This window comes from Procambarus clarkii, chromosome 79 (genome assembly GCF_040958095.1).
Source record: "Procambarus clarkii isolate CNS0578487 chromosome 79, FALCON_Pclarkii_2.0, whole genome shotgun sequence".
NCBI lineage: Eukaryota > Metazoa > Arthropoda > Malacostraca > Decapoda > Cambaridae > Procambarus > Procambarus clarkii.
This window is the reverse complement of record NC_091228.1, coordinates 6,495,861-6,511,879: the sequence shown is the minus strand read 5'-3', so window position 1 is coordinate 6,511,879 and position 16,019 is coordinate 6,495,861. Positions and strand designations below refer to the sequence as shown.

The 16,019-nt window shown below is 40.5% G+C and overlaps 1 protein-coding gene across 1 annotated transcript in view; it reads left to right on the top strand.

Moving 5' to 3' along the window:
- LOC123764491 (protein argonaute-2) overlaps positions 1-16,019 on the top strand; it is a 65,617-nt gene that overhangs the window by 9,456 nt on the left and 40,142 nt on the right. The window contains exons 6-9 of the mRNA XM_045752368.2: positions 3,002-3,141; positions 4,059-4,283; positions 6,989-7,174; positions 9,968-10,143. Coding sequence (XP_045608324.2) covers positions 3,002-3,141; positions 4,059-4,283; positions 6,989-7,174; positions 9,968-10,143 — 727 coding nt within the window. The remainder of the gene's footprint in view (positions 1-3,001; positions 3,142-4,058; positions 4,284-6,988; positions 7,175-9,967; positions 10,144-16,019) is intronic.

The following is a 16,019-nucleotide window of genomic DNA, read 5'->3' as shown; positions in this document are numbered from 1 at the left end:
TTGGCGAGTAAGATGTTGGAGTGAGGGAGGGCTGGCTAGGTATGGCTGCTCACACTCGCGGTGTTCTGAATGTGTTGATGGTGAATGTTTATAGTGTGTGACAGTGTATAGTGTGTACATATGTTGTAAATATATACATACATGAACATGAAACATTGGTGTGAATAACTACGATGGGAGGAGCAATGTTGGCGAATACAATGTTGGAGTAGTGAGGAAGGGCTGGCTGGGGTGGCTACTCACACTCGCGGTGTTCTGAATGTGTTGATGGTGAATGTATATAGTGTGTGACAGTGTATAGTGTGTAAATAGATTGTATATATACATAAATTAGCATGATACATGGTAAATATGTGCAACATGTGTCCACAAGTGTCATGCACGTAACACAGTGTCTTCAGACAGTACGGAGGTTTTACTGCCATAATATAGTGTCTTCAGACAGTACGGATGTTTTACTGCCATAATATAGTGTACGTGTTCATTATACATAGGATTAGCACGTAAAAACAAATAAAATGTATTTGGAACTGTGCGCAAAAAACGAACATAAATATATTCGCGGCAACTCGTGCGCCCCGCCCCGGGCGCCCTACTGGCCCCGGGAGCATATGTCAGGGCAAACGGGGAATGATGACGTCACGTCCCAACTTACGGACCCCATAGCAACCAAAGTAAGCACAGTTTCGAAAAAAATTTGACATACCCATACTGAGGGAAGGGTTTTTGACACTTGAAAAAAACAAAAGCATATTTTCCAGAGAATTTATTTCCTGCGCACTGGGGGGTGTCATATTTGGAGGCGGTGCAGTTAAGGGGTTAACCTGGAGTATTATTTAGTCAAAGTAGAGATTATTGTGATGATTTGTCTGTATTATTCACTCGTATAATAACCTGTGTGGTGACACTGTAATTTGGTCAGGTCATAGTGGGTTTTAACCCTTAAAGAGCTGTACAGTAAGCTGTTAATAAAACCAGGCAAACCCTAGTTAGCCATCATCTCTTCTGTAAAATACAATAAAAGTTCTTTGCATTGATGCATACATTTATTTAATAATTTTCTGTATATATTGTAATGTTTGTAGGTTTCTGTAATATATCTTTTACTTGTTGGGAGGATATTGAACAGCCGCAGACCTCTGTTGTACACATGTTCTCTGATTATGCCTTCGGCACTTTTACTCTTCACTGGCTTGGTTCTGCATTTCTTTCCATGTTGTTCACTCCAGTATGTTATTTTACTGTGCCAATTTAGGACCTGGCCCTCCACCATTTTCCATGTATATATTATTTGATACTTCTTGTCTCCTTTCTAGAAACTACATTTTGCGAGCTTTGAGACAATCATGTCTATGCGTGCCATATATGTTCTCTATTTCAGTCATCTCTCCTGCTCTGAAGGGAAAAGCACATATTTAGTACTCGAGGCAAGGCATCATAAGTGATTTGAATAATATGAGTATTGGGATGGGATCCTTGGATTTGAAAGTTCTTGTAATAAATCCTATTATTTTCCTAGCTGACGCTACACTTGCTTGGTTATACTCCCTAAACAGTAGGACGCCAGGCATCATTATTTCCAAACATCATTACATTAGGCCATCAGACATCACATTGCTTTCCTACTATGGGCACATTTGATTCTGACTTGTGCCCTGTATTTTGTTTTAGGTCTTCATGGTTACTATACGGGGAACCTGGAATTTATCACTTAAACATCATATTTTCTACTGCCCAATCAAAAACTTTTATTATTATCAGCTTATAGTTTTATAATGTCTTCTATAGAAGTAATTTTCATGCAAATTTTTTTGTCAGCTGCAAAAGACACCAAGCTGGGACTTGTATTTTGTCGATATCTGATGCGAGAACAAGGACTAACCCCATTCTGTAGTTCGTGTTTCCTCACACATCTGAAAAGAATGTACATTGATGTCCATATTTCGCTGTCATAGTAGTCCTTTGTGAGAGTTTAAGATAACAAACACTGCATTTCCCTCATTTATGAGGCCAGTTAAAGAGTGGGGCTTAGTTTTGCATGTTTTGATGCCTGAATGTTGGTAAATATGAATATTATTGTTTCTTATGCAAGTGTTTTAGCGGTGCTGTCTTAACAGCATTGTTAGGCCCTGGGCAAAGCAGTGCACTGGGGTCCCTACCCTATTTGATGGGCCCAGGGCATCTGTTAAAATGCAGAATTACAAAATTGATATGAACTAATTATTTATATAAATATAATTTATTTATTTATTTATTTATTTATATATATACAAGAAGGTACATTGGGTTTATGAGAATACATTGGATAGTACAGTATTTACATTCTTGTAAAGCCACTAGTATGCACAGCATTTCGGGCAGGTCCTTAATCTAGCAGATAATTTTAAGTAGGTAATTTCAATCAGAATTGATAAATGATAAAGATACATAATTTGAAAAGGAGATTTGAATCTTGGGCCTTTCCAGAGAGAGGTCAAGTAATTATCGACTCTTCCACAAGATCTCTTATGAACAGTATGGCAGTATGGGGCTCTAGGAATCATGAGGCCCCTGGGCAGCTGGTCGGTGTGCCCATGCATTAAAATGGCACCGAGTGCTGGGTGTTTTACTTGGTGTTAACATCTATGGCACCTGTAGGGGCACGATTAAATAAAATAAATAAATGTTTATTCAGGTAAAGTACATACATACAAGAGGTTATACAAAAATTGATAGATTTATAGATAGAGCTAGTACATACAATGCCTAAAGCCACTATTACGCAAAGAGTTTCGGGCAGGAAAAACATTAAAGACTAAAACTTAATTGATTGTGCTTGTGTCCTGACTAGTGTCTGACAGTTGGTGGTACTCTCAACTTGTATAACCTGTTCTATGTAAGTTTAACAAGTAACTATAGGACAAGATAGGAATATCTCATTTTGACTACTATATAGCAGATATAATTTTCTCATTTATTTTGTACATTTAAATGTTATTTAAATTATAAATTTTTTTTCCAGTTGTACATACAGCTTTTTATAAGGAACAAAGTGTCTTGGATTTTATGAAGGAAGCCTTGAAGTTTAATGATAAGGACTTCGAGAAACCATTACGACCTGATAAGAAGGATGCACTTCAGAGAGCATTAAGGAAAATGAAAGTAAGTTGCTCAAAAATGTAAATACTATGAATGGAGATAAAAAAAAAAATGCAAGGCCTATAAACTTTGCGTGAAGATCAGCAAGTGTCACACGACACCGTACTGTTCGTCACTTATTACCTGGGAACCAAATGTTTGGTCCTCGTGGGAGGGATTAGGGGAACAAAGGGATTAATTAAGGAATTAGTTGAGTGTCAAAAAATTATCTAGTAGTCATATTGATGTATTGATATTTTTAGTTAGTGTTTTTTTTTAGAAAAGCCATTTTACTATTTTTGAGTATAAATTATTTTCCTTGAATGTGAATGTACAGTAATGTATTCTGAATTGCATTTTTTATCACATGTCTCAAGTTTTTAGGTTTTCTTAAATAGTGTATGGGGATAATAACTGTCTTGTACTGCAGTTGTGTAAGCAAAACATAACTGGTCACAATCGCCTGTAGTAATTTTATCACATTCATTGTCAGTTTAAAGGTCAGTTTAAAGAGACAGTCCTACTGGTGTTGCCAAATAAAACTTATTTTTCTTGTGAATGGGTTAAGCAGTGATTTTTTAATTGTGGTTTAAGTTACTGAGTAATAGTTTCCAAGTTCGAGGCAATAATTCATAGAGATAACTGAAACTAATTAATGTATGTAAAATGTGTGTGTGTGCGTGACCCTGAATATGCATGAAAAGTGTGAAGTGTGTGTGTGTGGTTAGGAACAAATGACTAAATATGTTGGAGGAAGGCGGCTTGATGTAAACATGTACGAGTAAATGTGATGCTGTATATCTGTACTTGACAAGATGAGTGTACGATGCAGTGATGCTGGTTTATCCATACTGCTCTCCCAGCTTATTATGCAAATGTCTCCCTACCCTTCAAAGTTAGGAATCAAGGGATTGATGATGACTAATCCTGAATTATTCCAGGTTCAAGCGACTCACACTCAGATTCCTCGAACATACACAGTCATAGATGTGGGAGAGCTTGGGGCAGCGCGTCAAACTTTTCCACGGGATGTAGGTGAAGGCAGAACTGAACAGTGTACAGTGGAAAAGTATTTATTGGACACTTATGGAAAACCACTGAGGTATCCACATCTCAATTGCTTGAAAGTTGGACCAATACACAGAAATATCTTTATACCAATTGAAGTAAGTTTTTTGTATTATGACTACGGTATTTCAAGACAGTTCCTTTGAGCTGAACCAGGAGCACAGTACTCACTGCTTTTGTCAATTATATGTACATAAATCAGCCAAAGAAAAAACTAACTTGAGTCTGCAAACTCACTCTTGTTAACATACAGTGGCTCTTCCACCCAACTCCCTTTCCTCTTTACCATACTAGAAAAGCCATTTTTTTCTTTTCCTTTTTTAATGCAAATGCATACATATATAATATTTTTTGCACACCATCGAAGTAATATAAATAATGATCAGTGCAGGTATTATGTAGTGGATTAAAGATAAGTGAGAATAAATAAATATATATATATATATAATATTTTCGGTGGCATATATGCCTGGAGACTGTTCAGGCTTGTTTGCATATATATATATATATATATTATATATATATATATATATATATATATATATATATATATATATATATATATATATATATATATATATATATATATATATATATATATATATATATATATATAATATATATATTAGTATATTTTGGTAGCAGTCTTTCCTGTAGACATATATTATTAAATATGACCGAAAAAGTAAGATTAATAATTCTCACACGAATTTTCTCAATCTTTCGTACATTACGCTTCACTGTTGGAGGTAAATCAAAAATCACTTCTCCAAAATTCATTTTTATTTCTAGTCTGACGCGACACGGGCGCGTTTCGTAAAACTTATTACATTTTCAAAGACTTCACAAATACACAACTGATTAGAACTTACAAGTTCTAATCAGTTGTGTATATATATATATATAGGCAAATCGGGCCTTGTATAGTAGGCTGAGAAGTGCGTTCTGGCTACTAGGTACGACATATATATATATATATATATGTCGTACCTAGTAGCCAGAACTCACTTCTCAGCCTACTATGCAAGGCCCGATTTGCCTAATAAGCCAAGTTTTACTGAATTAATAAATTTTCTCTAATTTTTTTCTTATGAAATGATAAAGCTACCCATTTCATTATGTATGAGGTCAATTTTTTTTTATTGGAGTTAAAGTTAACGTAGATATATGACCGAACCTAACCAACCCTACCTAACCTAACCTAACCTATCTTTATAGGTTAGGTTAGGTTAGGTAGCCGAAAACGTTAGGTTAGGTTAGGTTAGGTAGGTTAGGTAGTCGAAAAAACATTAATTCATGAAAACTAGGCTTATTAGGCAAATCAGGCCTTGCATAGTAGGCTGAGAAGTGAGTTCTGGCTACTAGGTACGATATATATATATATATATATATATATATATATATATATATATATATATATATATTATATATATATATATATATATATATATTATATATATATATATATATATATATATATATATATATATATATATATATATATATATATATATATATATATATATATATATATATATATATATATATATATATATATATATATATATATATATATCGTACCTAGTAGCCAGAACGCACTTCTCAGCCTGCTATACAAGGCCCGATTTGCCTAATAAGCCAAGTTTTCATGAAATAATTGTTTTTCGACTACCTAACCTACCTAACCTAACCTAACCTAACTTTTTCGGCTACCTAACCTAACCTAACCTATAAAGATAGGTTAGGTTAGGTAGGGTTGGATAGGTTCGGTCATATATCTACGTTAATTTTAATTCCAATTAAAAAAAATTGACCTCATACATAATGAAATGGGTAGCTTTATCATTTCATAAGAAAAAAATTAGAGAAAATTTATTAATTCAGGAAAACTTGGCTTATTAGGCAAATCGGGCCTTGCATAGTAGGCAGAGAAGTGCGTTCTGGCTACTAGGTACGACATATATATATATATATATATAATGAATAAATTAATATACACAGTAGTGGAATATCCCCAAGTATTAGGATCCTTGTTCGGGCTCTGACACTGTGACTGCCTTTTATTTTGTCTTCAGGCATGTTTTGTTGCATTTATCATATTCCTTCCCTGGCCTTCCTATAGTTCAGTTTTTAACACTTGTCACTATCTTCATGGTCCTCAATTATCATAAGTATGAAATCCTACTGGTTGATTACCTCCAAAATCTGTCTCCTTGAAGCTCCGGTATTGTTGTGTCAGTAGGGCTACTCCTCCTCCTCCTATTTATCCCTGCTTTTCTTACTACCTGATATCATCATAGGAATATTGTATCCTCAATTATGTCACTTTTGGCATTTGTGTACCAAATATTTATAGTACTCCTTTCTACTGGGCTGATTAGTTTCCTCCTTTGGGATAGATTCTCCCTTTGATCTAATCCCATTGCAGAGGGTGGCATTTGGGTGTTGGTCTAGTCATACACATTGCCTCGGTCTCTTACCTTGTCAGTGTGACGAGGCTCACTTTCTTGCTCGGTTAAATGATTTAGATGCCCCTGGTCGCGCTTCTTGTTTCCTCCAACACCATTTCCTCTCCCTCTTTTCCTTTTACCTTCTCTTCTTTATATAATGAGTTTTACTAGTGTAGAAGTGTCCTTTCTCCAATCTTTTTGATAGCATCAAACTCTGATAGTGATAGTTTCTGGTCACACTAAATATGTGCACAATTTACGACAACTGGTACAAATAAACAAGACTTGATGTTTTAAGTTTTGCATGATCTTTAATGGGTTCACTGCCATTTTTCATGTGAGGATTATTTCAGTGTTGCAAGATTGCAAAAGGACAAAAGGTAGCAAAGAAGCTCAGTGACCAAGAGACATCACAGTTTATTCGTAGTACTGCCAAATTGCCTGTGCAGAGGCTTAAGACCGTCAAGGATATTGTTCGCAATCAGAACTTCTCGTCAGACCCCATGATGAGAGCTCTACAGTTTTCCATATCAGATCAGGTAAGTTTGAATTATAAATCTCCTTATCCATATCTACATCATATATTGTATGCCTTGTTTCCTTTGAGAAGACTCTTTGCCAAATAGGTTGACTTTTTTTTAGAATTTTCCTAATGACATATCTACTGCCATTTAACATTTTCACAGCTATACAAATTGATCTAAGAGGGATAAGAGGTAATTTAATCACCTGACTGCACATGTATATACAGTACGGTCTCAGCCATCTTTACACTAAGGCAGTGATTACAGTGAACTGGGTTATAGTATGTGATGTATGTCCAACTCATGGATGGGTAAATGGAAATGGTCCAGTAAAATCAATGTGGATTCGGTGCTGTTGAAAATCAATTGGATTACTTGCACAGCACATTTTGAAAATACTTTGAACATCGAAGGTCCGAGGCGCTCAATATCCTACTGATAATCATCAAGAAATATTGCTGGAATATAGATTGTAATTTTCCGGGTGAAAGTTTAATGCATGAGGTACAGCATCAGATGCATTATATTAACATTCCACTCTTATTCTGGCAAGTAATGGGTTATAATCAATGAGTAGATTTAGATTGAGTAACTTTACTTATAACTTGTTTATACATATCTGTAGCTGGACTGAACAGGTGTGTGTAGCTATAACAAAAATTGTTTTCAATTAGTGGTATGACTAATTGAAAACCATGGGGAGCCGGTCGGCCGAGCAGACAGCACACTGGACTTGTGATCCTGTGGACCCGAGTTCGATCCCAGGCGCCGGCGAGAAACAATGGGCAGAGTTTCTTTCACCCTATGCCCCTGTTACCTAGCAGTAAAATAGGTACCTGGGTGTTAGTCAGCTGTCACAGGCTGCTTCCTGGGGGTGGAGGCCTGGTCGAGGACTGGGCTGCAGGGACACTAAAAAGCCCCAAAATCATCTCAAGATAACCTCAAGATGACTTGTATTGGCAAAACATATACAGTAGCATGAAATTGGATTGATGACTTGTATAGGCTTGTATACCTGTATTAGTTAAGAAGTACCTGTAAAGTACCTATATTGGTTAAAAGAAGTAGTGTGAGGTACTCGAGAAGAGGTTCCAGGAGGTCTTCAAACCAGAACCAGATTGGTATCCAAGTAGAGGATGACAACAGATGACCAGAAGTACAGCCCATCCCTTTGTTTACATGATACTTGCAGTAATGATGTAGACCATTGGACATATATTGATGTAATGGACAATTACAAAAGTAGAATTTGGTTTTATTGAATTTGGGCAAACTGGAATAGGTTTTGTATTGCTAATAAAACCTAACCTAACCATCCTGGGCCTAATGCATGCTATGAGGGGCCTAATATTGAATATATGTGCTATTCTAGACCTAGGAATATATAAGTTTGGTTTTAGCTTTATTTTTCTGGACTTCATAAGGTGAAGAGTACCAAATTCTGCAATCTAAATGTCCATTATGTCAATGTATGTATGTATGAAGGGGCCTCGTAGCCTGGTGGATAGCGCACAGGACTCGTAATTCTGTGGCGCGGGTTCGATTCCCGCACGAGGCAGAAACAAATGGGCAAAGTTTCTTTCACCCTGAATGCCCCTGTTACCTAGCAGTAAAATAGGTACCTGGGTGTTAGTCAGCTGTCACGGGCAGCTTCCTGGGGGTGGAGGCCTGGTCGAGGACCAGGCCGCGGGGACACTAAAAAGCCCCGAAATCATCTCAAGATAACCTCAAGATGGTGGTCCACATAGTTACCAAAAGTACTATCTAAATAGAAGGAAGAGTTGCAGGAACAACACATTTTTTTTTTTTTTTTTTTTGAGATATATACAAGAGTTGTTACATTCTTGTACAGCCACTAGTACGCGTAGCATTTTCGGGCAAGTCCTTAATCCTATGGTCCCTGGAATACGATCCCCTGCCGCGAAGAATCGTGTTTTCATCCAAGTACACATTTTACTGTTGCGTTAAACAGAGGCTACAGTTAAGGATTTGCGCCCAGTAAATCCTCCCCGGCCAGGATACGAACCCATGACATAGCGCTCGCGGAACGCCAGGCGAGTGTCTTACCACTACACCACAGAGACTGTAAATGACAGAATTGAAGTTAGTGTAGAAGAGGTAAGAAGATAACTGGAGGAACTGGAAGTAACAAAATAAGTTGTGCCAAACTAGATATCATTCTGGTTACTGAAGAAAGCTGCAGGGATTTTGTTGTCCATTAACTAAACAGGAAGTCAATGACTTGGGGAAAGGTCCTTCCATTAGTCCTGATGATTTTTCTGGCGGTATTTTTAAATTGATGTGTTGGTGTGCGCAAGTTTTGTGGGTAGGCATTTTAATGGTTTGGCATATCATGGCTTCCTTAGCCAGGCCATTGCTCATGCTGCAATTGAACAACAGACTTGATTCTCAGATACCTCTTTACTGCTAGTTGACCAGAGGCATCAGGAGTAAGGTAAGATACCCAAATGTGTGTCTAGGAATTTTATTGTTTAATAATTTTTTTATGATATGAAGTTTATATTCTGTAAATATATCAAACATCAAGTTTTGTAATACATCATAAAAAAATTAATTCCAGTATTTAAAGTGGTTTTTCAACCACAGTTTGCATAGAGTTGAACATACTTCAAAATATTCTTTAAATTTTGTGGTATGCTGACGTAGGGAACCAGGGATGCTTTTCTCGATTGCAAAATTGCAAAAATAGCTACCAATAGTTGAAGTTTTATTAAATATTTGCTGAAATCTTTTTCACCTAACAATTTTTTACATTTGAAACACCAAAACTTTTAAAATGTCTTTCAGCCAGTAAGTTTGGATGGACGCGTTTTGCCTGCCCCTAAACTACAGATGAATACCGAGCTGATACCTGAAAAGGGTGTCTGGGATGCCCGAAATAGAACATTCTTTTCAAGTGCCAGCTTGGAATGTTGGGCTGTTGTTAACTACAGTGCAAGATATGTTGAAGAGAGATCATTGACGTAAGTTTTTAATGCACTATTTATGCTGATTTTCAAAATTGTATTATTTGAATTACTAGTTATCACCAATAGTGTGGATGTCTTAGATTTATCAAAGGTTCTTTGACTGTGCTTGAAGCTTTGTTTGTTTGTTTGTTTGTGACACAAAAAAGTTAACAATTATGGTAAGCATGTGGCAGCATACATTTACAGATCATGTAATTATAGCATTTTGTATAGTTAAGTAGTTAAGAGGCACTCTATCTGAATGGAGAAATGTCATAAGCAGCGTACATCAAGGATCAGTTTTTGCATTCTTTGCACTGGTATTTATTATCTATGTAAATGATGTACCAGAGGGAATACAGTAGTTACACGAATACGTTTGCAGATGATGCAAAATTGCTGGGGATAGTCGGGCCCAACTTCTTGGACAGTAGACGGTCTCACTTGCAGGTTATCTTGAGGTTATCTTGAGATGATTTCGGGGCTTTTTAGTGTCCCCGCGGCCCGGTCCTTGACCAGGCCTCCACCCCCAGGAAGCAGCCCGTGACAGCTGACTAACACCCAGGTACCTATTTACTGCTAGGTAACAGGGGCATTCAGGGTGAAAGAAACTTTGCCCATTTGTTTCTGCCTCGTGCGGGAATCGAACCCGCGCCACAGAATTACGAGTCCTGCACGCTATCCACCAGGCTACGAGGCGCTATCCACCAGGCTACGAGGCCCCTCTAGGTGGCCCAGGTGGACATTCAATCCCAACCATCCAAGTGATTGCCCACCATTCCTTCCCTCCATCCTCTCCCAAATCCTTATCCTGATCCCTTCTAAGGGCTATATAGTTTTAATGGTTTAGCACTTTCTCCTGATAATTACCTTACCTTGGAAAAGTCAGTTTTGACTGTTTTGAGCTCTAAAATTAACCTAGACAAAATGAGTGAGTGGAGCAACACATGCCAGATGGAATTCAGCATAAATAAATGCTGAATTCGAGGATGGAACTCGAATTCAGAGTTCCATCCTCGTTCCATCCTCCGTTTATTGGATGGAGTTCCATCCAATAAACGAGGGGGATGGAACAAGGCTGTCTTTGTTCCAATAATCCTGGATGACGTGTTTCTCAGTGTGTTTCACCATCATGCTCAGCGCGAGAAACCCGCACATTTCCTCACTTGTGTTTACTAGTTGTGTTTTTACGGGGGTTGAGCTTTGCTCTTTCGGCCCGCCTCTCAACTGTCAATCAACTGTTTACTAACTACTATTTTTTTTTTTTTTTTTTTTTTTTTTTTTTTTTTTTTTTTTTTTTTTTCTTTTTTTCTTTTTTTTCACACCACACACACACACACACACACACACACCCCAGGAAGCAGCCCATGACAGCTGACTAACTCCCAGGTACCTATTTACTGCTAGGTAACAGGGGCATTCAGGGTGAATAAACTTTGCCCATTTGTTTCTGCCTCATGCGGGAATCGAACCCGCGCCACAGAATTACGAATCCTGCGCGCTATCCACCAGGCTACGAGGCCCCCAGACACTTGTGGTGTCCTTCCATTGTGCCATGCAAAAGGCAGATTAAATGTCGGTGTCTATGAGGCTGTGAGCATGTCTGTTCGTCTCTGCCACAAGATAGTTCTGAATTCACTATCAAAATAAGCCAGGAAATAGTCGATTTCAGCCATATCACCTGTATATGGGAATAATGGTGTCACACCAACATCGGTACCATCAAAAGTTGGTACAGTATTTGTGGGACAAATCTCTCACAATCCTCCCACACAAGTACACTCAGGGGTTTGGTTTTGGCGCCAACACCACGGCTAACACTACCACGAGCACCAAAAACACGGCTCCGTCGTCTTGTGCTAGAGCTGCGTATAGGTATGCCAGGAGATGAGGCTGTTCTGCATAGTGTAGGCCTACCCCGAACACCGGATGTCGAGGGAACACTGTCGTCATTGTCCTCTGGTCGCGTGACTTACTGCCGTTTGCCTCGGCGTGTTGCTGGCACAGCAAAACCCCGCCTAGTAACACCCTCACTGCTTGTACTCGGGTCATTAGCACTACCCTGTACTTGTATCGGAGCCTATGTCACTGAAGCCTGAGAATGATTCATCACAAGTACTGTCACTGAATAAACTTGCATCAGAGGATACACATGGTGGTGGTGACTCTAGCGATGTTGACCCAGGGCGACGAGGCCGGTTGGACGAGGCGTGTGTTCTGTACACACTCGCGACATCCTCCACCTCAGTCTCTCCCTTACTCGTGTCAGACCTCTGTGTAAGGTCTTTTTCTGAATCGTAGTCTAAATCATCATCCATGGCACGATCATCATACATTATGTGGCATATTTCCTCCTCAGAATGTCGTTTTCCATGACTGCGACTGACCGTGGAGCGGGAGCTCATAGACGACACTTCAGACATGATTGCTTCCTTGAAACTGAGGCTCCCCACGGCCCTGGGGCATGCTGGGATTTTTTTGTCAAAATAGCGGATGATCACTGTGGCCCTCAGGCATCCATTTTGTACTCGCATCACTGCGTGCCAGTTTTGAATGGTATGCTATACCTATATGATCCTTGAGGCACGTTACACACCACCTGTCGAGTGCCTACAGGTGCATTGCGCAGTGCAATGGTTAAATATATGGATAGAGAAACATTAAAGAAAATGTATGCATTTTGTGAGACCAAAATTGAAATACAGTATGCAGCGGTGGTGTGGTGCCCATATCTCGTCTTGCTTAAATATATTAGAAAGGGTGCAAAGACATTCTACTAAATGGCTCTCAGAAGTTAAGGACATGATCTGTGAGAAGGGACTAGAGGCATTAAATATGCCAAGGCTGGAAGATAGGGAAAAAGAGGCTTTGTGATCACTATTTATAAAATAGTAACAGAAATTGACAAAATAGACGAGGACTTTATGAAACTGCAACTTCAAGAACAATATGTCATAGATATACAAATACAAATATTTATTCAGGTAAAGTACATACATACAAGGTGAGATACAAAATGTTGATGGATTTATAGATAGAGCTAGTACATACAATGCCTAAAGCCACTATTACGCAAAGCGTTTTGGGCAGGAAAAACACTAAAACTAAAACTTAATACATACTAATTGAGATTAAAGTATAAATTGTGTTGAGAAAATAAAAAAATAAAAAAAAAGGAAAGGGGGAACAAGGCAGAAAAAATAGCAAAAATACAATTTGGTCAACAAAAGCATTGTTTAAAATAGTAGACATGGGTTGACAATTTGGGGGTGAGGTAGGTTACATAGAGTTAATTAGGTAGTACTTACTTTTTATCTTAAACTGGTTGGGAGAGGTACAATCTTTAACATGATTGGGAAGGTCATTCCACATTCTGGGTCCCTTGATTTGTAAAGCATTTCTAGTTTGATTAAGCCGTACTCTTGGAATATCAAATAGGTATTTGTTTCTGGTGTGGTGCTCATGGGATCTGTTAAACCTTCTAGGAAGATTTTAAGGTCAGGATTGACATTACAGTTCAGCATTTTATATATGTATAAAATACACATGAAAGGATATGCAGTGACTTAATATCTAACATATTCAGAGATTTGAGTAAGGGTACCAAGTGATGTCTGGGGCCAGAGTTAGATATAGTCCTAATAGCAGCTTTGTGTTAGTAATTAGAGGACTTAATGATTTTGGGTAGTAGAACCCCAAGCACAAATACCATAGTTGACATAAGGATAGACGAGAGAGCAATAGTGTGTCACCAGGGCAGGGCGAGGTACATAATATCTGATCTTAGAAAGAATGCCAACAGTTTTTGAAACTTTTTCTGTGGGGAGCCCCTACGGCTCCCTGGAGCTTATCGGGCTAATGTATGTTATGTTAGACCGGGACATTAGCTAAGGAGTTCAGACCTACCAGGGACCAGCGCCAGAACCTGGCCCCTTCAGAGAGGTTTCAGGGAGCAATGGCCCTGGAAAACCCCATATGGTTGGGGGTTTTCCGTATCTGCCATCGACCGGGGTTAGGCACCCAGAAAGGTAGGCGTAACAAAACAAACCCCACATGGTAAGAAACTACAACAAAAACCGAACAGAGAGGTAGAAAACTCCCTACAATCCCAAGGAAACAAGCAAACAAGCAAACATCACACTTTACTGCCGCGCCGATCGTCCGCGCAGCCCTCCCCACCCCGGGAGGGGGAGGGGGGAGCCCCGGACCTACCGCGCCGGCTGCCAAGCTTCAGTTCGTTCGCTAATGTCAACCGGGATTGACGCTTCTCTGGCCTCAGTTTCCTTGGCGGTGTTTGCCTTGTGTGGCGTTCACTGCCGTGTGTTGTGGTGTGCGGTGGCCAGGAGTACTTCATCAGTGCCGGGGCTGCATGTGCTTAGTGGCTGACTTCCCTAAGCGCCCTGTGAGTACTGCCCTTGCGTAACAGGGTTATCTTCCCTGGGGCGTTCGGGAACCATTCCCGTAGAGGTTCTTGCTGCTCGGCATTTGCCTCGCCCTTGGGGCCAGCTGGGGCTTGGGGCCCTTGTTTGGCCCTGGGTAGGGATTGGTATTGTGCTGGTTCGGGCGTCAAGGTGTTGCGCAGCCTGCCACCTATGCGGCGGCCGGTTTCTGTTGCCTCTGGAGACGGTGTACTTTTGCGGGGTTTTTCTTTTGTTTTTCATTTTCTTGCCTGGTGGGGGTCTGCCTAAGGTGGTTATAGTTCCACTGGTAGTGTTTGGCGGCCCTCTGCTAGGCCCCCGTGCTTGTACACGTCTCAGGGGTTTTCAGTGCTATAATCTACCCTCTTGTTATGTTTGGGTTTCTTAACCGGTTAGCAACACCTTGCCCGGGCTTCCCGTAGTTGTTACCCTACGGGCCCTGGAAACCCCTGTCTGGGCTCGGGGGACCATTGAATGTGTCTTCCGGGTTCCAACCCGTCTTGCACGGGATCGTTGGTTGCTGTTCCCTTGTCTCCGGGTGACAGTCGCCATTTTTACCTCCGTCATGCTGCCTGTTGGGTCACTGACACCTTGACCCGGAGTCTTGCGAGTGATTCTCTGCTTGTTCTCCAGTACTCTCCTGATGTTATTACTGTTCAGAGTACAGGCGGCATCCATGTTGCAAGCTAGGTTAGGTTGCTGCAACATGCTAGGTTGGTTTCCCACTCGAATGCCCCGTGGCCGCCCCGTTTGGTTAGGTGCTGCTCGCCCCTTTCTCTCCATGTTCCCGGCTCCGGACCGTCTGCGGGTTTCGGGGTCGGGGCGGGGTTCAGTTGCGGCAGAGACTCGGGCGGTTTTCGGGGGATGCCCCGTTCGGGTTGGGGACGGAGGTTTGAGCCTGTGCCTCCTGCCAAGGCTTCTGGGTCTTACCAGCGGCCCTTTCTTGTTGCCTTTCCCATGGGCTCTTGCTTTTCTTTACGGGCGGAGGGCTTGGAGGACGGCTCTGCCCCGGGGCCTCTGTTGTTGGTTCCCGGGGCTGTGGGGGTTGCCTGCTAGCAGTTCTGGGGCGGTTTTGCCCCTTCAGGGGTTTTTCTGCTGTTGGGCGTCGTTTTTCGCCCTTCCAGTCTGCTAGCTTCCCACATTTGCTGGCGTGTTTTTGTGTATTAAGCGTCAGTCACAGCCCCTGCTGGCGGCCATTTTCGTCTGCCGGTTTCCCGGCGTGGCCACCAGGGCGGCGTTGCGGTTTGTTTACATGCGTCTGGGTGTGCGAGCGAGCGTCTCTGGTGGGTTTTCAAAAAATTTGCAGGGTTTTTGTTCTCCTGTTGTCGTTTCTTTGTTTTTCTGGTGTTTTCTTGCCGTTGCCTGTTCCTCTGGGAACGTTTGGGTGTTGATTTTGGGTCTGAGCCTCTGGGTTTAGGCTCAGTGCCCCTGGCTGGTATGCTTGCTCCCACACCTTGCCCCTCGGTTTTCGGT